This window comes from Siniperca chuatsi, linkage group LG20, assembly GCF_020085105.1.
Source record: "Siniperca chuatsi isolate FFG_IHB_CAS linkage group LG20, ASM2008510v1, whole genome shotgun sequence".
Classification (NCBI taxonomy): Eukaryota; Metazoa; Chordata; class Actinopteri; order Centrarchiformes; family Sinipercidae; genus Siniperca; species Siniperca chuatsi.
The window spans coordinates 25,972,349-25,995,714 of record NC_058061.1 but is presented as its reverse complement, the minus strand read 5'-3'; the positions used below and the strand labels follow the sequence as shown (position 1 = coordinate 25,995,714).

The following is a 23,366-nucleotide window of genomic DNA, read 5'->3' as shown; positions in this document are numbered from 1 at the left end:
GCTATTACAGTGGTAATAGAAGCAGAAGTTGTCTACACATGTTAACAGTAGTCGTGGCAGTTGTAGTAGTTTTGCAAAAATAGTACCGATAGGGTTCAATTGAGCGGAGGGACACAACCGTGCTGCGGTCCGTGAATGCTTTGGGATCCAGCGGAGAAACACAAGTATGGATGGTGGCGGTGATGCGGTTCAGTGTTCCACCGTTTTTTCACGTTGAGAGAAAAGAGACTGACGCTCGAGCGGGTGGAGACTGCTACACATTTAAAATCCCCGGCTCGGTTTTTCAGCGTTTAGCAATAAACAACTTTTGCTTTTTTATTTTCATTCTACCGTTGGATTCTTTAGAGCTGGTTTAATGTCGTAAATGACAGGTCTGTAAGGGCGTCGTTGTTGGGAAGTTTTTTCGAGGGGGGGTTTTGACCAGCAAAGGGCCATGGCAGTCGAGGCTCGGCCGGAGCTGGTCGGGAAGCGGTTCCTCTGTGTCAGCGGGGACGAGCCTCCTGAAATCGGTGACATCGGTCGGTGGCCGTGGAGGTCCGGAGTCATACGGGCCGTTAACCATCGTGACAGCGACAATCCCGACCTGACGGTAAGGAAAACGCTGACTTTGTCCTCCTCTTCGGTCTGTTAACGTTACATGCAAAGCAAAAGGTAAAACCTCTGTGGTTGGTGGCTAGCCAGCGAGGCGATGTTGTACGCTGCGCCTGCCAGGCGGAAATTCGTGTGTGGCTTTCTCTTAGCTGTTATGGCTCTTTGGGCCAATGAGTATGCTGCTTGAAATGTATCATTGTTTCACCACAGTATTTCAGTGTTGCGTGTATATGTTTGACTAACTTAGTTATTTGACCACTTAGCAAGCAAGTTAATGGGAGGCAGACTAACGTTACCAGCAGGGGGTTCTGGAAAGTAAGCAGCTAGCGTTGGTCCAGACAGTAAGTTACTCTTATTTACATCAGAAGCTCCCAAATGATCTCACTCATAAAGCTACATTTACTGTGGCTAAGACAAACTTCCATGATTTCATATTTAGTTAGTGCTAAGAATGGTTAAACCACGGTGGACTGACTACATGTATGCACACTGTGTCTTCAGTCCATAAGGGATAATGTAAAGCGTTCATTTCATAACAATCGATTTGTCAACGAGAAACACCTGGAATTTGAACTGATATCGTGTTGTCCTCTGAGAGCGGCTGCATTTGTAAAAGCATGTGTAGGAATTTGAGTCCCGAGCAGCTAAATGCTTTAATCTGCTGTGTACTGCATATCATCTGACGGAGGTAAGGTTCGCTTTTGTAGATTTACCCCGCGTTACAGCCTTTACGCTGAGCTAATTCACATACAATAGAGCAAGATTAAGGAGGTGTAAAATCCAAAAGTAAATAGCAGATTATAATGAATTAAATGATGAATAAATATGACTTAACATCCCTTGTGCTCTGATGGTGGCTTGATGGGCCTAAACATCTGCTGTAATTTTTAAGGGACTATACCAGTGTAACTACAAATTGTGCGTACTTCACATTTTTTGCATTTTAGGATTTTTGGCAGCCATTGGTTTCCATTCATTTCAATATGATATGAAAATCAATTAAAATACTCTTAACACTTGCTTGAGTTGTTTAATCCAACAATGCATAGAGTAATGTAAATTAAATACAGACTGATTTAAGAACTGTGCACCGCTTTCCCTCAAACAATAGTAACAGGACATGGCAACAGGACAAACAATGCAGACTTGATATTCACTGTTATGGATTACACAAGTAGAGTTTTAGAGTCTGTTAGTTAATTTTCATACCATGCAGAAAATAATGGAAAACAATGGATGCCTAGAATAGTATAAGTGATTGGTAATGCTAAATGCTAAATCACTGGTGTGGTCCTTTAACCACTATTTCACCATGTTTTAAGAATCTTTTTTTTTCTTTTTACTATATCAACTCCCTCACTTCCTCATATATAGGTTATTCATTCATGCAACTGTTATTTGCACAAGGAGGTCCAATGATTGTTATTAACTCTATTTTGAATAGGTGTGTACACAGGACACAAATGCAGAGATACTGTGTCACATGTTGCAATTATAAGTAAAACATAAAGCTGCAACTGAAATAAAAGAGGATAAAAACAGACTTTAAACCAGCACTAAATAATTAAATACATGAATATGTTGACATAGACAAATTAAACCTAAAATATCTACAGTTGATTAAACGGGTAATTGCAGGCACAGGTATGATTAAAGGAGGACCTGCTGCATCTTTTTATGAGTGGTACTTTGTTGTTTGGAATCATACTAGATATATACCAATAATCTGTTTTACAATCAGGGTTTAAGAATATGGCCTACAATAAATGCCACATTCCTTATGCTTTCTCTTTTGTATGTAAATTATAAAAAGTATAGTCTGTTGAACTCATAAAGAAAACCACGCTGCCATAGTTCTGGTGCGGAATTGTAACTTTATTACAATGGCTTGACTTTAAATTCTCCCTAGCCTATTATTATAGCTACATGAACGCTGCTGTTGTTGTTTATAATAGCAGCAATAGTAGTGCTATTACAGTGGTAATAGAAGCAGAAGTTGTCTACACATGTTAACAGTAGTCGTGGCAGTTGTAGTAGTTTTGCAAAAATAGTACCGATAGGGTTCAATTGAGCGGAGGGACACAACCGTGCTGCGGTCCGTGAATGCTTTGGGATCCAGCGGAGAAACACAAGTATGGATGGTGGCGGTGATGCGGTTCAGTGTTCCACCGTTTTTTCACGTTGAGAGAAAAGAGACTGACGCTCGAGCGGGTGGAGACTGCTACACATTTAAAATCCCCGGCTCGGTTTTTCAGCGTTTAGCAATAAACAACTTTTGCTTTTTTATTTTCATTCTACCGTTGGATTCTTTAGAGCTGGTTTAATGTCGTAAATGACAGGTCTGTAAGGGCGTCGTTGTTGGGAAGTTTTTCGAGGGGGTTTTGACCAGCAAAGGGCCATGGCAGTCGAGGCTCGGCCGGAGCTGGTCGGGAAGCGGTTCCTCTGTGTCAGCGGGGACGAGCCTCCTGAAATCGGTGACATCGGTCGGTGGCCGTGGAGGTCCGGAGTCATACGGGCCGTTAACCATCGTGACAGCGACAATCCCGACCTGACGGTAAGGAAAACGCTGACTTTGTCCTCCTCTTCGGTCTGTTAACGTTACATGCAAAGCAAAAGGTAAAACCTCTGTGGTTGGTGGCTAGCCAGCGAGGCGATGTTGTACGCTGCGCCTGCCAGGCGGAAATTCGTGTGTGGCTTTCTCTTAGCTGTTATGGCTCTTTGGGCCAATGAGTATGCTGCTTGAAATGTATCATTGTTTCACCACAGTATTTCAGTGTTGCGTGTATATGTTTGACTAACTTAGTTATTTGACCACTTAGCAAGCAAGTTAATGGGAGGCAGACTAACGTTACCAGCAGGGGTTCTGGAAAGTAAGCAGCTAGCGTTGGTCCAGACAGTAAGTTACTCTTATTTACATCAGAAGCTCCCAAATGATCTCACTCATAAAGCTACATTTACTGTGGCTAAGACAAACTTCCATGATTTCATATTTAGTTAGTGCTAAGAATGGTTAAACCACGGTGGACTACATGTATGCACACTGTGTCTTCAGTCCATAAGGGATAATGTAAAGCGTTCATTTCATAACAATCGATTTGTCAACGAGAAACACCTGGAATTTGAACTGATATCGTGTTGTCCTCTGAGAGCGGCTGCATTTGTAAAAGCATGTGTAGGAATTTGAGTCCCGAGCAGCTAAATGCTTTAATCTGCTGTGTACTGCATATCATCTGACAGAGGTAAGGTTCGCTTTTGTAGATTTACCCCGCGTTACAGCCTTTACGCTGAGCTAATCCCTATTACCCCGTGGTTCTTGGTCACAATCCACGTTATTTGAGCGCGATGACCGACCATAAAGCCCCGTCTGCCTGTATTTTTCTGGCGGACCACAACCCCTCCGATTTGGACAGGGATGCAGGAATGCTAGGACTTGTAAGAACATAAAACTGTCTTGCTGCAGGCTGAACAATGGGCAGTTTGTCTTCATGTTAAATGTTTCCTACAATTTCAAGACAACTCGATGCTGTCACTTTAGGAGCTTTCAGCCGCAGACATATTTCCTGCTTGAGGTGTAATTAGTGCATTCTTAATACAGTCAGTGGCCAGACTGGGGTGGATGAAAATCTTGGCAATATTGGTCCAAATTTCCCCCCTCCTTTTTAAAAAAGAGCTATTTTCATGATGGGTTAACATGCCAAAACTAGCAAACAATGAAATATTTGCCCTGACAAGCCCTTGGCTGGCAAATACACAGTACTGTCTCACTGTATAGTGTGGCTGTTCCCCGTTTTCTTTTGTTCACAGAATCCTTCTATCTGCCTATGCAGATAACTGGCCAAACCCCAGCACAGTTCTGATTTGATTATTTGGTGTGATTTCTGTGTGCATATGTGCTATTTCAGTAAACCATCAGATATTTCGTCTTCCAACAAATACTATCTTCTAATGGTCACGGGTCCCTGGAAGGGTTATTCTTTGTGTGTGATTTTTTTATTTGAGTCATTGGTGGTAATTCAGTTCTTGTATGTTTTTTTATATGCATATTTTAAAGCATACATTTAGGCCAGCATACATGTCACAAGTCCCTCTCGCATGTCATTGACAACTCATGGTGGTTTCTATGCGAGGTAGACAATTGATATATTCCAGGTTTCACAGCTTCACATCTTTCTGTTATTCTGCATTTCACTCATGCGTTTACATCAGGAATAGTGAGGGGCCATCATTTCATAAATTGATTACAGTGTCATAGCTAAACACTCCTCGCATGTGTAATTGCGTGCTCCCTCGTCTACACAGCATATTGCATATACTTGTTTATATCGCACAACAAACATGCTCCCAGTTTCCTAATTCCCTCGTAGAATTGGTGCTTGTGTGTGATGTGATTTAGGCAGTGAGTAGTGTTCTGGTTTAATTCCATACAATGGGGCACAGTCTCATTAGCAAGGGGCTTAACTAGCTGAGTGAATACAGTGGAAAAGGATTGGAGATTAGATTAGAAGAAGTGTGTCAAGCCAAGCTGTCAGGCCTTTGTCAAGAGTCTGTGGTCACATAGGCCAGTAGTGCAGGAGTATACTGGGTTAGCAACGGCTCACTATGGCTTATTGGTTCATAGTTATATACCTTAGAAAAATAATGCAATTTAAACAAGTCAGTAAACATGACCATAAATTGATATAGAGATCAATCTGAGCCATTAAGATCCAAATGTCTAAAATCTTTTGGTCTTCATCAACCATTATCCATCACACTGGTTGGTAGCTTTTTACGACGATAACATTTAATTTCTTGGCTATACACAACTAACTCAACAATCTACTCTCAAAAAGCTTAACATTCTAATATAGAACTGAAACAATTAATTGATTAGTAGACTGAAAGAAAAATAATCAGTAAATATGACCTAAAATTTATATCACTAGATTGCAAAAATAAAAGGGATACTCCACACATGATTCTGCCTCTTGTAAGGGAACATATCTTAAGAAAGAAAAAAAAAATTTTACAAAACGGATGTGTTTCTTGTCTCCAAATAGGAATGAAAATGAGGTATAGGGCCTACATGTGTTTTGGGAAGAGTAGCCTGCCCCATAATGTAGGTTAATTAGTAGCCTAAATGTAATGTGATTCATTCTCAGTTAGACAAGGGGTAGGATTAGGCATCTCAACAGCATTTATTTGGCAAAAAACCCAAAGTATATTATATAAGTACAATAGTCAGTGTACCACGGGGCATGTCTATCAAGTATCAAGTACATTTACATACGGCAGCAACAGCCACACATACAGCAGCATTTATAGTCTGCCTCTGTCACCAGATTCCTCACACATTTGCAAACATGTTACTGGCTATTAGGGATGCCCAGATCGCTTGGACACGTTGTTTCCTAGCGGATTTTGACCTCTCCAATATGGCGACCGCTCAGAAGCATAGCGACCTCTCCAATATGACGACTGCGCAGACGCTTAGTGGCGACATACAGCAGGCTCCCTTCCAGTCAAGATGGTGGCGAAGCTAACGGACCAGGGATTTATTCATCTCGTATGGTGTCTAACTGTAGTGGATCATAACATATCAGGTATGGAATTAATCTGCAGATGCTCCGGTTCAAGTTGAGACCAAACGTTTCTATGTCAGTTTTTGAGCCACGCCAAAGGCCAAAATGTGGCCTGCAACAGACTAGGAAGGCCTTTTTGTTGATCGCCTGCGGCCGGTTAGGAGGAGTGAGGAGTCAGCAGGTGGTATAAAACAGAAGTCAAAAGCTAATCGCTGTAAAGATCAATTTCCAGCCATGCTGGATTAAATCTACACTTCCCGGGCATATTTAGTGTTCGGTAACGGGCTTGTCAAGGTGAGGAAGAAAGGAGAGGGAGAGCCGGTGACAAGTCAGATTTAAAAAAAAAAAAGCTGAGCGATTTCTGATTCTGAGCAATTCAATTATAATGACCTGATGAACAAAACTTTGGTCAAATATAAGACAGCGTTATGTGGTTCATTTGAATTTCAAGGACTTTTTTATCAAATCAAGTTATTTATAAAGCACATTTAAACACAACCAAGCAGGCAGAGGAGCTCAGCGCCAGGCCGTGTAAAGCTAAACTAATAAAAGAACCTTAAACTCAGTCCTATACTTGATTGGTAGCCAGCGGATAACTGGCTAATTCCCAAATAAAGAGCATTACAATAATCCAGCCGAGAAGAAATTATGGCATTAGTGACAATCTTCAGATCGTTGAAAGTTTAAGTTTTGTAATATTTCTTAGGTGGAAAAAGCAACCTTTCACAACCGTATTAATTTGCTTGTCAAATTTTAAAGCAGGATCGAAGATGACACCGAGATTTCTGGCATGGGCATGAAGGTTAGGCGCCAGGGGCCCTAGGTGATTAGTTAAGCCCCTGATGGAGTTGGAGAGGGGCCAAATAAGACCACTTTGATCTTACTATTGTTTAATTGAAGACAGTTTTATGCACTTTGTTTACTGTAAATAAGGGGCTATTTTCAAGGTATTCCAGTACTTGATTTTTTTTAATACTGCTATAACAAAGCAAAAAATGATCAGTATCGGCCAATATGGCTCAAAGATGTTGACAGTTATCGGTGGCAAAAAAACGCAATGTACTGGCCCTCGTTGCGAAAGCAGTCTGAAGTAAAATAGTGTAAAGTGTAATAATCCCAGTTTGAGTGAGTAGGTACGATGACATTTCCTTACAACTTTATAAGTAAAGCTATGATAACTGTACTTGGCAGGCTATTATTATTATTATTATTGTTATTGTTATTGTTATTAGTAGTAGTAGTAGAAGTAGAAGTAGTATCATGTCAGATAATTTAAGACATGCAATGGTGTATTTGTGGTTAGGGTGGCCCAGTAATAGATATGTGGTTTAGCAGTAGATTTGACCATATTTACTTAGAACCGATGTGGGCTAAACAATGAGGACAAGTAAATAATATTAGAATTAATGATGCATTTTTCTCAATTACTTCAGAGCCAATTCTGTATATAGGATATATGATGGCAGTAATAGCAGTGTCTCGTAATACAGAGTCACTGTAGTAATTCATTCAACCCTTATTTAAATCTCGAGGAATCATTGAGGGCATGCCCTCATTTTCAATGATGTCGAGAGTACAAAACTAAATACACACAAAAAATAAGTAATGAGAAAACAAACAGACAGCAACAGAACACAGTTAAAAACAATTACATTCAAGTGCAGAGTAGTTTGTAATCATAGTTTTAAATTGACCTATAGGTACAAATGTGTTGAGTTTTAGTGCGTGTTGTAAAATGTTCCAAGTGTGTTCAGCACAAAAACTAAAAGCAGTTTGCACGCGGGGGTTTGCATCGAGCATCAACCAATCACTAGATCGAGCCAAATAATGACTGTGGGACCAGTTTAATAAGGAGGTGATATATTGTGGCAAGATGCCATTAGGGGCTTTATAAATAAATCGAAACCAATGCCTGTCACGTCTTACTGTTAGAGATGCCCATCCAACCTTTTCATACAGTGATGAGTAGAATAAATGTCACCAGTTGATAAATCTTAGGGCGGAGTGATAAACTGAATATAGCGGCTTAAGAGTGGAAGCAGAGGCTTTTCTATAGATAACATCACGATAGTCCAAGACAGACAAGAAGGCGGCCTCAGTTATCCGCTTCCTACTGAACACTGGAAAATTAGCTCTGTTTCTGAACAAATATCCAATTTTTTGTCATAGCTTGTGTCAATGTGAAATTTAAATGAAAATCTTTGTACTCCAAAACCCTCTCAATACTTTGCCCATTGATAGTGGTAATATGCAAACTATTGTCCACAATATCTCTGGCTCTAGAAAACAGCATGTATTTAGTCTTGCTTGCATTCAGGACTAATTTCAAATTAAAAAGTGCATCTTGCAATTTGTCAAAGAGTGCTGAGTGTGCAGTTTTTACAAAACAATACAGAAGTGTATCATCTGCACAAAGATGGGCATTACAATTTGTTATAAAGGATGTAATACTGTTAATATGAACTGTGAACAAGACAGGACCCAACATTGAACCTTGTGGAACCCCCTTTGACAGTGGTAGAAATATAGAACGATCATTTCCCAAAATCACACATTGCTGTCTATGAGACAGGTAGTCCTGAAACCATTTACAGGACTTATAATCAAAACCAATATCACGTAGACTCTGTAGGGGCATAGCGTGATCAACGATGTCAATGCTTTTGATGAATCAACAAAGAGGGCAGCAGAATTTTTCCCTTCGTCAACAGCAGATACAATATAATGTATAGCCAAAGTAATAGCAGTGACAGTACTATGTTTGGCTCTGAAACCAGATTGGAGTGGACATCACACCGAATTTCTTGAGAGGAAAGATAAGCTGATTATTAACTAATGACTCCGGGATCAGTTATGAATATCACTTTTGCAGTACTCTTATGCAGTGGGACTACATGTGCAGATTTCCAGTCCTGAGGGATAACTCCAGTAGAAATGGAGAGGTTAACAACATGTAATTTGTTCAGCAATATTTGGGGCACAGTTTAAAAAGTAAGGGTGTAGTTTATCCTCCTCAGGTGCTTTCCGGCAGTCGATAGCTTGAAGTGCCTCCTTAACAACGGAGGAGGTGAAGGCCTGTTGGGTAAACTCAGAGGTACGGTTTGAAGAGGGCACATGAGCCAAAGGCTTACTATTAAGAGCAGATCCTGAGTACACCATCTCAAACTGATTTCCAGCAGCGGAAAAATTTCTTTTTAATATATATATATATATATATATATATATATATATATATATATATATATATATATATATATATATATATATATATATCCCATCCAACTATCGGCCAATAACCTGTCTCTCCACAACATGGAAGCTCATGTCAGGCATCATCGCGGCTAAGATAAGTGGACACATGGATCAATACATGAGCAAAGCGCAGAAGGGCATTGGCAGAGGAACCAGAGGAGCCAAACACCAACTCCTGGTTGACAGAACAGTCACCCAAGACTGCAGAACCCGACACACCAACCTGTGCACTGCCTGGATTGATTACAAGAAAGCATATGACTCAATGCCACACACATGGATCACTGAATGCTTGGAGATGTACAACATCAACAGGACTCTAAGAGACTTCATTGCAAACTCGATGAGGCTGTGGAAAACCACCCTTGAGGCCAATGGCAAGCCACTTGCACAAGTATCCATCAAATGTGGCATATACCAAGGAGATGCTCTGTCCCCACTGCTGTTCTGCATAGGACTGAACCCCTCAGCCAAATAATCAACAAGGCTGGCTATGGATACCAACTCAGGAACGGGCCACCATCAGTCACCTCCTTTACATGGATGACATCAAGCTATACGCTAAGAGCGAGCGGGACATCGACTCACTGATCCACACCACCAGGATCTACAGCTCTGACATTGGGATGTCATTCGGGCTTGAGAAGTGCAGTCGAATGGTGACAAAGAGAGGGAAGGTAGTCCACACAGAAGGGGTCTCACTCCCAGAAGGAACAATAGCAGACATTGAGGACGGTTACAAGTACCTTGGAATACCACAGGCAAATGGCAACCTCGAAGAGGCAACAAGGAAGACGGCAACGGCCAAATACCTCCAACGAGTAAGGCAAGTCCTAAGAAGTCAGCTCAATGGCAAGAACAAGGCCCAGGCAATAAACAGCTACCCTGCCAGTGATCAGATACCCTGCGGGAATAATAAGGTGGCCAAAGGAAGAGATACAGACCACAGACGTTAAGACACAAAAGCTCCTCACCATGCATGGAGGGTTCCATCCCAAATCCAGCACCCCGAGACTGTACGCTAGCCGTAAGGAAGGCGGCCGTGGACTAGTGAGTGTGAGAGCCACTATCCAGGATGAAACATCCGAGATCCACAAGTACATCAAAGGTAAGGCCCCAACGGATGATGTGCTCAGTGAATGTCTCAGGCAATGGGGAACAGAGGAAGAGGTGCTGGAGGAGGGACCATCATGGGAGGACAAACCCCTACATGGGATGTATCACCGGAACATAACTGAAGTGGCTGATATCAAGAAGTCCTACCAATGGCTAGAGCGGGCTGGATTGATGGACAGCACAAAGGCACTCATCATGGCTGCACAGGAGCAGGCCCTGAGCACCAGAGCAATAGAGGCCCAGATCTACCACACCAGACAAGACCCAAGGTGTAGGCTGTGCAAAGAGGCCCCTGAGACAATCCAGCACATAACTGCAGGGTGTAAGATGCTGGCAGGAAAAGCATACATGGAGCGCCATAACCAAGTAGCTGGCATAGTGTACAGGAACATCTGCACTGAGTATGGACTGGAAACCCCGAGGTCAAAGTGGGAAACACCTCCAAAGGTGGTAGAGAATGACCGAGTCAAGATCCTGTGGGACTTCCAGATCCAGACTGACAGAATGGTAATGGCGAACCAGCCTGACATCGTGGTGGTTGACAAACAGCAGAGGAAAGCCGTTGTGGTTTACGTGGCGATACCAAGTGATGGCAACATCAGGAAAAAGGAACATGAGAAATTAGAGAAGTACCAAGGGCTCAGAGAAGAGCTGGAGAAGGCCTGGAAGGTGAAGGCAACAGTGGTACCCGTGGTCATCGGAGCACTCGGGGCAGTGACCCCCAAACTGGAGGAGTGGCTACAGCAGATCCCTGGAAGAACACCAGACATCTTGGTCCAGAAGAGTGCAGTACTGGGAACAGCAAAGATACTGCGCAGAACCCTCAAGCTCCCAGGCCTCTGGTAGAGGACCCGAGCTCGAAGGATGAGACCACCCGCGGAGGGTGAAGGACAAAGGTTTTTTTTTTTATAATAATAAAAAGCTTTCAAAAATTTTGCCAAAATCTTTGTACTCCAAAACCCTCTCAATACTTTGCCCATTGATAGTGGTAATATGCAAGCTATTGTCCACAATATCTCTGGCTCTAGAAAACAGCATGTATTTAGTCTTGCTTGCATTCAGGACTAATTTCAAATTAAAAAGTGCATCTTGCAATTTGTCAAAGGCTAGTTGTAGTATCTCAGTGGCTGAGTGTGCAGTTATGCAAAACATTTCAGAACTGTATCATCCGCACAAAGATGGGCATTACAATTTGTTATAAAGGATGTAATACTGTTAATATGAATTGTGAACAAGACAGGACCCAACATTGAACCTTGTGGAACCCCCTTTGACAGTGGTAGAAATATAGAACGATCATTTCCCAAAATCACACATTGCTGTCTATGAGACAGGTAGTCCTGAAACCATTTACAGGACTTATAATCAAAACCAATATCACGTAGACTCTGTAGGAGCATAGCGTGATCAACAATGTCAATGCTTTTGATGAATCAACAATACATGCACTTTAAAAATATTATTAGTGAATAAAGTTGATGTTCATAATCTGAAATGAAATGATGCCATCAAAGGCTTACTATTAAGAGCAGATTGTACACCATCTCAAACTGATTTCCAGGAGGCATATATATAAAAAGCTTTAAAATTTTTTCCTGCCAGGGCTAAAGTCGTCTATTGTGCTAACCTCCAGGTCTAAAGGCTAACCCCTTCACTTTTACCCAGCAGCTATGGAAGAAAGACACAGTAACATCTTGGGTATTGAGGAGCTGCAGTGTTCATTCATGGGTAAACTGTAACCTACACTGTACATTTACTGCCACTAGACAAATTCACTGCTAACCTTTCCCTCTGCTCCGATTGCCAACACCTGTCTGCTCTGAGAGTGTACTCTCTTTCGCTCACCCACACACTGAGTGTGCACTGCTCCTTAAAGGAGCCACGCTACTCTTATATTCTAATAACACACCGGGTGAGTAGGTGAGGATGGGCCATCAATGGGCTCAGATGTAACACCCCCCTGCCACCCCAAACAGCAATGTCATCGTCCATCCTGATGTTTCACTGTGGACATCGACATATGCCAATTTGGTAGACATCGCCCAACCCTAGTAATCACCTCCTTGTGCCAACATGAGTAAATAAAAAGCATACTATTGCTCTTAAAGAGTTTCCTCTTGGGGATCAATAAAGTATTTCTGATTCTGTTCCAAAGAGAAGTGTGCAATCATCTGCATGTGTATAGAATACCATCTGTATGTGTGAGAGAAAGCAGGAGACAGTTCTAACTATTTAGGCTTTTATTTAGCTCTTAATAGCCTTTATATATGTATAATGCATTAGTGTAGCAATAAATTGAAAACTTCATCAGTCTTTCAAAGGAACTATTTTATGGACTTTTTTTAAAATATCCTCCTTAGAAACTGTAGAAGGTCTATTAAAAATTTTTGGGAAAATAAAAGGCAGTGTTTCATGGAGGACAGGCCATTGAGTTTAGTTATGTCCAAGGTTTCTGCCTCTTAAAGAAAGTTTTTTCTTGCCACTGTTGCCAAATGCTTGCTCATGGTGGGATTTGTTGGGTCTCTGTAAATAATATTATAAAGAGTACGGTCTAGACCTGCTCTATAGGAAAAGTGCCATGAGAACTTCTGTTATGAATTGGCGCTATATAAATCAAATTGAATTAAATGCAAACCTGTGACCTTACGAACAACAACATTAACAGAATTGAATTCAAGTAACAACACTGCAAATTGCTACAGTAATAGCCATTAAACATTAAATTATTCAATAAGTCAGTCACAGCAACCAGCTATACTTCATGGACTACTCAAGTGGAGTTCATATTATACATGTGTTTCACTGTCAGAGTCAGACTCTGTCATCTATTTCCATTACTGCTGCTGTTGGTGCTGCTGATTTAGAGGGCTGTGCCCTTTTCCCATATGGTTTTGTTGTTTGACACCTTTGTCTTTGTCCACTTTTGAACCAGTTCTATACTGCAGCCTCCACTATTCCAATAGCATCTTCTTTGTGTGGTCCCCTAGAGAGAGATACATGAGATTTTTCTACTGTGTCTGTTTTGAGGTTAATTCTCCTGTCTATCTTTACACGGTTCAGAAGAGAGAAAGCTCTCTCAACTTTTGATGTGGATTCTGGTCACTTCCAATTTCACTCAAATGGGTAATTACAGCTGGGATATTGACCTCCAGTCACTTAAGTGCTCTTCTATGATGGTCCAACCATCGAACCCTATCGTCTTGTAGGTGTCATCATGGTTTGCTTGAGAAGGTCTGCCATTTGGTCCAACTCCCTCAGTCATTTCCCTGATGTATGAGGACCATCAACCTCTGGACTGAAGTAAGTCCCCTGGAATGCATTCTTGCGTGCAAGTTCCAAACGATGAGCCACACAGTGAATGCCCATCAGCCACAGCATCTCATTCCGGAGCTTTGCATAGATCCCATACCGACACCCGAAGCTGACACTGGCTCCATCTGCACCAAATCCAACAAGATGTCCTTTCCAGTCAGGCATACCCTTGGAAGTCCGAAGTGACTGGATACACTCCAGGATGCCTTCAGCTGTGGTGGCATCTAGTGGTGAGATTGCAGATTGCAACCATTTGAATACTGCTCGCCTCACCCTCCCCTTCCAAGGAGAAACTACGGTGGCCACGAAAAACGCGAAAGGCCCTATCTAGAGCCAGTGTTTAGTTTGTCCATTCTGGGCTACTGTAGAAACATGGCGGTGCAATATGGCGGACTCCATGGAAGGGGACCCGCTCCCTCTGTAGATATAAACGGCTCATTCTAAGGCAATGAAAACGCAGCGATTCTTATTTTCAGGTGATTATACACTAATGAAAACATACTTATAAATATTATCGCCCTATTCTGCAAATAGAGCCCCCTAAGTCATACACACTGAGCCTTTAACTCAAGAATTTCACGACAGGCACATTATCCTTTTAAAAATTTGCAGTATACAACCTCTTTCTCCAAAGTTGAGCGGTCATTACTCCCATCCACAAGAATACTGATGTAACTAGTTGCTCTGATTTGCTTGGTAGTCTCATCCTGTATTTCATCTGCAAGGTACTGAGCAAAGACTTCTGTTGAACACTTCTCTTCATGTGACAGACTGCATCTACAATGGGCTCTTTCTCTTTAAGCTGGTTACTCCAAGCATCTGTGAACAGCAAATGTAATAGTGGGGTGTAAATCAATTTATCAGTGCATTTATATGTAATAAAATGTTGTCTCATTTGCAATAATTGTCTACATTTTCTAACTACAATAATAAGCACATGGAAAGCAAAACGATGCAGTCCTATTCCCTTTCAGCAACTAAGGTTTATTTAGGAAAAGCCTTCAGTATAAACCACTAGATGGCAGTACAAGATAATAATCATCATTACAATATTTAATGGCTTGATAAAATTAGTTTTATCAAAAGTTCTGGTTTGGGGGATAATGTCATTCAGATCTCCCACAAGTCAAAACCAGTCTAACTTTGATTTCATCAATATGGGTCTGATGCATTGCATGCCACAGCCTCAGGTGTTTCACAAAATTACACACTAGTAGCTACAAGTACTGTCAAAAGAGCCAAAATTAGTGTAATATTCCTTCTTTATTTATGCAGTTCTGGAAATAACTGCAGTTGATTTTAGCATGCTTTATTTTGTCCACAAATTTGGCCCTACTGACGTTTTGAGCATGGATGAAATGAAATTATAGACTCAACTATGCAGCACTGCATCATTGATTAGTAGACTGAAAAAATGTGTTCAAGATTTGGGACTTAGCAGAGAACTTTTGTACTGACACAATTAAATTTTATTTATATAGTGCCTATTCATAACAGCAGGTCTAGATTGAACTCTTTGTAATATTATATACAGAGACCCAACAACTCCCACGATGAGCAAGCGCTTGGCGACAGTGGCAAGGAAAAACTTCCTTTATGAGGCAGAAACCTTGGACAGAACTAGACTCAGTGGTGCGTGGCCATCCACCGAGTGAGTACAATACAAATTCCACATAGAATTTTAAAATAATAATGTAATGTTATTGGTAATAATAATAATAATAATAATAATAATGATAATAATAATGATAATAATAAATGATGATAATAATAATAATAATAATAAATGATGATGATGATGATGATGATAATGATAATGATAATAATAATAATAATAATAATTTGAAAACAAACAAAACTGTAGTAGCGGTTGTCGAGCAGGAACAGAAGGTGCCTTGCACTCATAGATCCGGACTCTGCAGCTCTGGAGGCAAGAATACCTGCTGAAATCAGAATCAGAAATACTTTATTTATCCCCGTAGGGAATCTCTTTGTTACAGTAGCTCGCCTTTACGTCAGTGCACACAGGAGAAAGTACTAGCAAACAATATGATACACTATAAAACACTATAAAACAGGTCAGAAAATAAATTAAGTATCAGGTGGGTATAAGTATAAGATAAACTAAGTGTGAAGTACCAAGTGGGTTTACCGGTTGATGATGATAGTACAGTATAATAATACAATGTAACAAAATAAGTAATAAGCAGAGGTGCATGTACTGTCAAGAGTAATAGAGTTATATAATATCAATAACAATAAATAAGAAAAACTAACATGGGAAAACTAATATATAGTAGTACAGAATATTGCACAATTATTCAATCATGGCAGAGATGTAATGATCAATGTCCAGTTTAGTGACCTAGGGTCATACAGACTAACCCTTAGAGGGAGGAGTTAAAGAGTTTGATGGCCACAGGCAGGAATGACTTCCTGTGGCGCTCTGTGGTGCTTTTTGGTGGGATGAGTCTTCCGCTGAAGGTGCTCCTTTGTTTGACCAGCGCGTCATGAAGTGGGTGGGAGACACTGTCCAAGATGGCGTGTAGTTTGGCGAGCATCCTCCTCTCTGACACCTCCGCCAGAGAGTCCAGCTCCACCCCCACAATGTCACCGGCCTTACGGATCAGTTTATTGAGTCTGTTAGCGTCCGCTACCCTTAACCTGCTGCCCCAGCATGCAACAGCATACAGGATAGCACTGGCCACCACAGACTCATAAAACATCTTCAGCATTGTCCGGCAGATGTTGAAGGACCTCAGCCTCCTCAGAAAATAGAGGCGGCTCTGGCCCTTCCTGTAAACAGCTTGAGTGTTCTTGGTCCAGTCCAGTTTGTTATCCAAGTGTACTCCCAGGTACTTGTAGTCCTCCACAATGTCCACACTGACCCCCTGGATGGAAACCGGGGTCACTGGTGTCTTGGCCCTCCGTAGATCCACAATCAGCTCCTTAGACTTTGTCGCATTGAGCTGCAGATTGTTCTGCTCACACCATGAAACAAAGTTACCCACCAGAGCCCTGTACTCCGTCTCATCACCACCGCTGATACATCCCACCACAGCAGAGTCATCAGAAAACTTCTGAAGGTGGCAGGACTCTGTGTGGTAGCTGAAGTCCATGGTGTAGATGGTGAAGAGGAAGGGAGAGAGGACAGTCCCCTGAGGGGCCCCAGTGTTGCTGACCGCGCTGTCCGACACACAGTGCTGCAGGCGCACGTGCTGTGGTCTGCCAGTCAGGTAGTCCACAATCCAGGACACAAGGGGGGCATCCACCTGCATTGCTGCCAGCTTCTCACCCAGCAGAGCTGGCCGGACGGTGTTGAAAGCACTGGAGAAGTCAAAAAACATGATCCTCACCGTGCTTGCCGGCCTGTCCAGGTGGGTGTGGATGAGGTTAAGCAGGAAGATGATGGCGTCCTCAACTCCCAGCCGGGCTGGTAGGCGAACTGAAGGGGGTCCAGGAGGGGTCTGACCATGGGCCGCAGCTGTTCCAGCACCAGTCTCTCCAGGGTCTTCATTATGTGGAAGGTCAGTGCCACCGGTCTGTAGTCCTTGGAGCCACTGGGACGCGGCGTCTTCGGCACAGGAACGTGGCAAGATGTCTTCCACAGAATGGGGACCCTTTGAAGACTCAGGCTCAGGTTGAAGACATGTTGAAGGACTCCACATAGCTGGGGGCACAGGCTTTAATGCCATCGGGGCCTGCAGCCTTGTTTGAGTGGAACTTCATCAGCTGTCCTCTCAATTGGTCAGCAGTCAGGCACAGAAGTTACAGGTGGGGGAGGGGGGGAGTCGTCGGTCTGCGTTAGCCTGATGGGGAGGGGGGAGCAGAGTACTTAAAGGAGCTTGAGGGCCTGTGACAGAAAGAGAGAGGAGAGAGATGAGAAAGCACAAAACTATGGGAGAGAGAAGATGTCGAGTTACTAACATGCACTAATGTGATATGAATGTATACAGAGGGAGCGGAGGATAGAGGTGCATCATCAAGTCTCTGGGCAGTTTAGGCCTATAGCAGCATAACTAAGGGATGGTTCAGGTCAAAGAGGAAAGTCTTAAGCCTACACTTAAATGTTGAGATGGTGTCTGCCCCGCAGAACCCAAACTGGGACCTGATTGGATAGGAGAGGAGCTTGATAACTGAAGGCTCTGGCTCCCATTCTACTTTTGGACTCGAGGAACCACAAGTAACCCTGCATTCTGGGAGCGCAGTGTTCTAGTCTGGTAATAAGGTACTATGAGCTCTTTAAGATACAATGGTGCCTGAGCATTAAGAGCTTTGTAGGTGAGGAGAAGCATTTTAAATTCTATTCTGGATTTTACAGGGAGCTAGTGCAGAGAAGCTAATATTGGAGAAATATGATCTCTTTTCCCAGTTCTTGTCAGTACACATGCTGCAGCATTCTAGATCAACTGGAGAGTCTTAAGGGACTTATTTGGGCAGCCTGATAATAAGGAATTGCGATAATCCAGCTTAGAAGTAACAAATGCTTGGACTAGTTTTTCTGCGTCATTTTGAGACAGGATGTGCCTGATTTTTTTGCAATGCTACGTAGGTGAAAGAAGGCAGTCTTTGAAGTTTGTTTCCTAATCAAAGATAACTCCGAGGTTTCATATGCTGGTGCTGGAGACCAGGGTAATGCCATCTAGAGCAACTATATCTTTAGATAATGTGTCTCTGAAGTGTTTGGGGCCAAGTACAATAACTTCTTTTTGTCTGAGTTTAACATCAGAAAGTTGTAGGTCATCCAGGTTTTTATGTTCTTAAGACATGCTTGAAGTTTAGCTAACTGATTAGTTTCATCTGGCTTGATCGATAGATGTAATTGGGTATCGTCCACATAACAATGAAAGTTTATGGAGTGTTTCCTAATAATATTGCCTAAAGGAAGCATATATAAGGTGAATAGAATTGGTCCAAGCACAGAACCTTGTGGGAGGCCGTGACTGGAGGATTCATCGTTAACATGTAGAAATTGAGATCGATCTGATAGATTGGATTTAAACCAGTTTAGTGTGGTTCCTTTAATGCCAATTAAATGTTCCAGTCTCTGTAATAGGATGTGATGGGATGGTGTCGAACGCAGCACTGAGATATAACAAGTCAGGTACCAGGAGCTACCTCTGAAAGAGAGAGAGAGATTTGACTGTAGTGAAAAGTTAGACTAACCCGTCAACATCACAAACGAATGCTGGCATTTTCTATACCAGGAATTCAGGGTGGACACGTTAACCGACAACTAACAAATTCTGTAAAGTATCAGATAAAACACAAACTTCGGTTTGGTTACAGTAAGAAAGCTTTTAAACATTCTTTTGTCACATTTCCATTAAGCTGACATATCACTACAAAGTATCTTAATTACTCAAAATATAAGGTGACTAAAATGGCAACCATACTTTGAGTTTTGGCAGCCAAAGGCTGATGCCTGGTTGCCAGCCTGGTAACCACTTTGTGTTAGTGTTGAGCCCTGGAGGTACCTATCCATCGCAGCAGCCGACTTCACTGCAGGTGCAGGATTGCCTGGCCTCTGCCAGATATCGTAACAGCAGTGTAGTGTGAACAACAGCAGAAATGGAAATAAAATGATGGCTTAATGTTGGATTAGGATATTGGCCTAAACTGGTAAATATAATTGTTTTGGGTTTTTTTTCCAAAATCATAACAATTTTCTCCCCTCGATCATGGTTTTTAGGGGCATTTTGAGATTTCTTGGGTCATTGTTGCCATTCGCCCCCTTTAATTTCAGATGCTGCTATACACCATTAATGGCATTGGAAATTCCTTTTGCAGTGACCCAGTATTGGCGCTGCAGTCTCAGAAAACAGTAAAATACATGAGGATTTCAAATGGCAACAACAGAGACTGATAGATGTATGCATGAGTGAAATACAGAGCATTTAAACATCATTGTAATTCCCTTGCAGACACTTTAGTTTTTGGTGAGACTTGAGAGACACTGATACAAACTGAAAGGGAAAAAACAAAAGCTCAGCAGCAGAGCTCTATGCTGGCACATCAGGCATAAAACTGCCACACTCATCTGGATTCACAATGAATGGAAAGAGCAGGGCAGCCAGGTCATTGCCTATAGGAGTGAGTAAGTGTGTGTGTGTGTGTGTGTGTGTGTGTGTGTGGTAGCAGTGCTGCTAGTTTGTTTTTTAGGGCTGTGGGTTGAGGTTCATCTCTGTGTGGCTGATCAGCAGAAAATGACCAGGGAGGAACCTTCCACATACAGAATCCATGCATGGTTGTTGCAGTGCTGCAGTTCAACTAGCTTAGAAACATTTCTAAACTGTGTGTGTTGGTTTTTGAATAGGAGCATTGTTAAGAGTACAAACACAAACCAGAGACACAGAGAATAAACATAGCAGGAGTGAAGCTTTAACCTTCTTATGTAGATGCTGTACTACGGCCGGTACAGATATGTGCCATACTATGGATTTGGCTACACCATTTGTTCCATTATAGAATGGACTTTATTTTTAACTATTTTGAATGCTGTTTAGTGCATTGTGCATATTTCAGTTTGCACTTGTGAAAATAGGTTTTTAAAATATTGCCTGTCTGCCAAATTTGTATATTCTAAAGGAACCGAATGGGTAACTAATAGTTGATAATATGCTAAGTACTGGCAATTAATGGTTATTATTACAGAGTCTGGATTGAAGTCATAGTTTTGAATTATGGGGAGAACAATTATAGTCAAATGAATATTATTAATGAAGGTAGTTCAGTATTATTATTCATCAGATTTCTGTGTAATATCGTTATGATATGATTTTTTTCTCAGCAAGCTGTATTAACAAAATGACTTAAAGTTTTTGTTTTACACACACAAGGTGTTTGTCAGTAGAACACAGTTGACGTGTGACGGGTAGGTTCAGTAACAAAAAACAGACAAACAAACAAAGGTTTATAAATAACTATTGCAAACGAATAACTACTCAAAATAAATAACTATATATACTGTTGTCCTGGCTCCCCCTTGCCATAGCATTTGTGTTGTATCTCGTCAATCTCAAGTTGTGATAGCAGTTGCCGCTTGTGGCTGGATAGCTCAATTGGTAAGATTGGTAATTGTTTCTCTGTGCATCTTTTGTAATTGCTCATTTACAGAATTAATAAGCATTTAAATCAGGTTTACCTTCAGTTTGGTAAAATAACCACACCCTAAAAGCTCAGCCAGACTTAATAGTTTTAGGTAGTTGGTGTGATGTGCTATTTCGTTTTTCACAAGCCAGTAAAGGCACTTAATTCCTCTAACAGCTTTGTGCTCCACGATGATGTTGGCATCAAAAGCTTGCTAAATCGATGGAGTTTGCACCACTGAGTAGCCTATAGTACAATAAGCAAAGGAAATACCTTAATAGGAACAACTCTTTTGGTTATATATTGCCAATGTTTTATTACATAAGATAGAAAAGAGAGAGAAAAATCAGAACCTACCAGATTCAAGTGACGCCTGCTTTTCCATACTTTGCTTATGAGGCTCAGTTGTGATGTGTGCTCAAAATAATCTTTAAAAAAGCCCTTTTTGCAGCACTCTTTTTGCTGTTGGCTTGTGCTGCCTGCACACATGGCATTCCTAAAAAAATAAAGCCGTTGATCAATCAAATGTGCTAAGACTTAAAAGCTTAAAACAACATACTATGCTTTGTGAGGTACAGCCAGGGCTTGAATTGTAGCATTTCAAGCCACTCGGGGTTCCATTATTATTATTATTATTATTATTATTATTACTATAGATAATGCCCAAAAAAACGAATATATTATTTACACATGTCACAGCAGTTAGTCTAATTATTTTAACATCTAATTATTTTGCAAAAACAAGCTTGATGATGACGATGACGACAACAACAACAACAACAACAACAACAACATTTTCCAGTTCTCTCTGCTCTAGTACACCTAAACCAGCTGATGCTCACACCCTGATCCAACAGTCTGGCTGGTGAGTTGCATCAGGTGTGTTCAAAATATAATGTGATAAGTATCTTACTAATTACTATTGTGTTATTGATTTATTTTTCACTGCTTAGGGCCAATAACCTGATGGCGATGACAGCAGTGCGTACAGTAATGTTAAATGGGCTACCATGAAAACACTTGCATGTTATGGATTCACATTGTATAGAAAATTTAAATTTATAACACAGGCAAAGTACTTAAGCGACAGTCTTCTTGTACTTATTCGCTAACTGCCTAGCTGGCACTCAATAAGTGTGATGAACATTGTTTTATCAGTGCTTATCATTGTGCATTAGTAAACAACCAGTTCCGACTCGACATCTAACGGAATGACTGGTACATGATTCACTCTCGTGAGTGATATTCTGTACTGGTTTCTACTTGTAGGGCTAGTATAACTTATTAGTGAACTAATTTATTTCCCATTCAGTGAGATTTACAGCGTTTTACCAGTGCTTACAGTGATCAGTTTAAGCCAACTTTTGGCTGACTAGTTGACAAAAGTTTACTTATCGAGAGGGCTCGGCTCTAGCACAGTGGTGAAGCCCCCTTCCAGTCAAGATCCAGTCATCTTGACTGGAAGGGAGCCTGCTGTATGTCGCCACTAAGCGTCTGCGCAGTCGCCATATTGGAGAGGTCAAGATCTGCTAGGAAACGGACACAATGTGCGTTCTCGATCGTTTTTCGTGATTGGCGACTACAAAGCATTAATCCTGATCTCCCGATCGCATATTTTTACTGAATATTGACTGATAACGATCGGTGTCCACTTGATCTGGGTATCCATAATTTACAGGTATGTTAATTTGCTCTGTGTAACCTTCAGGTGTGTTTTAATGTTATTAATGTATCCCATTGTTCACAGTGCAGTAGTCTTGTGCTGATGTCGACAGGCAGCACAGAAACTCCTCAGACTCTCAATGGCATGTTGTCGTTTTATCATTTAACACTAGTCCAGGAAATAAAAGTAGTCTGTATAATAGTGTCATAATGAGGCTTTATTTATCAAGTTGATATTCACACAGTAAGCTGCAGCATTGCTATGTGACGTCCAGGTTATGTGGTGTTTGGGCAGCGCGGTAACTGGATACACAGAGTTTTAGTGGTTTGTTTTCTGGTGCCTAAGGAAACAAAATGTAATCTGAAGCCAGGATGGACTGGCTGGATGTACCCTCCCCCCATCTCTTAAACACACATGTGCACACACAGTGCACTAAAGCTCCACTACATCACAGTGCTACACATGGAAACCATAAAGTCTATAGGCTCGCAAGTTTCCCAAGTAATCCTACATTAGACACATTACATTAGACTCTACTCCTCAACAGCTGCTGTGGTTTCCTGCAGGACCATGTCACACCTGAATGGTGTAATGTGCTACACTACTTGTAGGCTGCAGTGGAATATGTATTTTAGAGGCATATAATGCAAAAAATACATCATGTCGATTTAGAAAACTGACAAAAGATGGAACTTGATATGAACCAAAATAACTAACTGCCAAGCACCAGAGGCTTGTAAAATGTCTCACAGTGACCACCAACTTGATCTCAGTTCTAGACA

The 23,366-nt window shown here is 41.5% G+C and overlaps 1 protein-coding gene across 3 annotated transcripts in view; it reads left to right on the top strand.

The window, feature by feature from the left end:
- Nucleotides 1-23,366, top strand: part of jmjd1cb (jumonji domain containing 1Cb) — a 205,348-nt gene continuing 181,982 nt past the window's right edge. For 2 of the 3 annotated variants that reach the window (XM_044178370.1, XM_044178368.1), the window contains exon 1: nt 2,966-3,145. In XM_044178370.1, the coding sequence (XP_044034305.1) occupies nt 2,990-3,145 (156 nt within the window). In that variant the 5' untranslated portion in view covers nt 2,966-2,989. Of the gene's footprint in view, nt 590-2,965; nt 3,146-23,366 lie in introns of those variants that run through there. The other variant, XM_044178369.1, reaches the window with a different exon arrangement.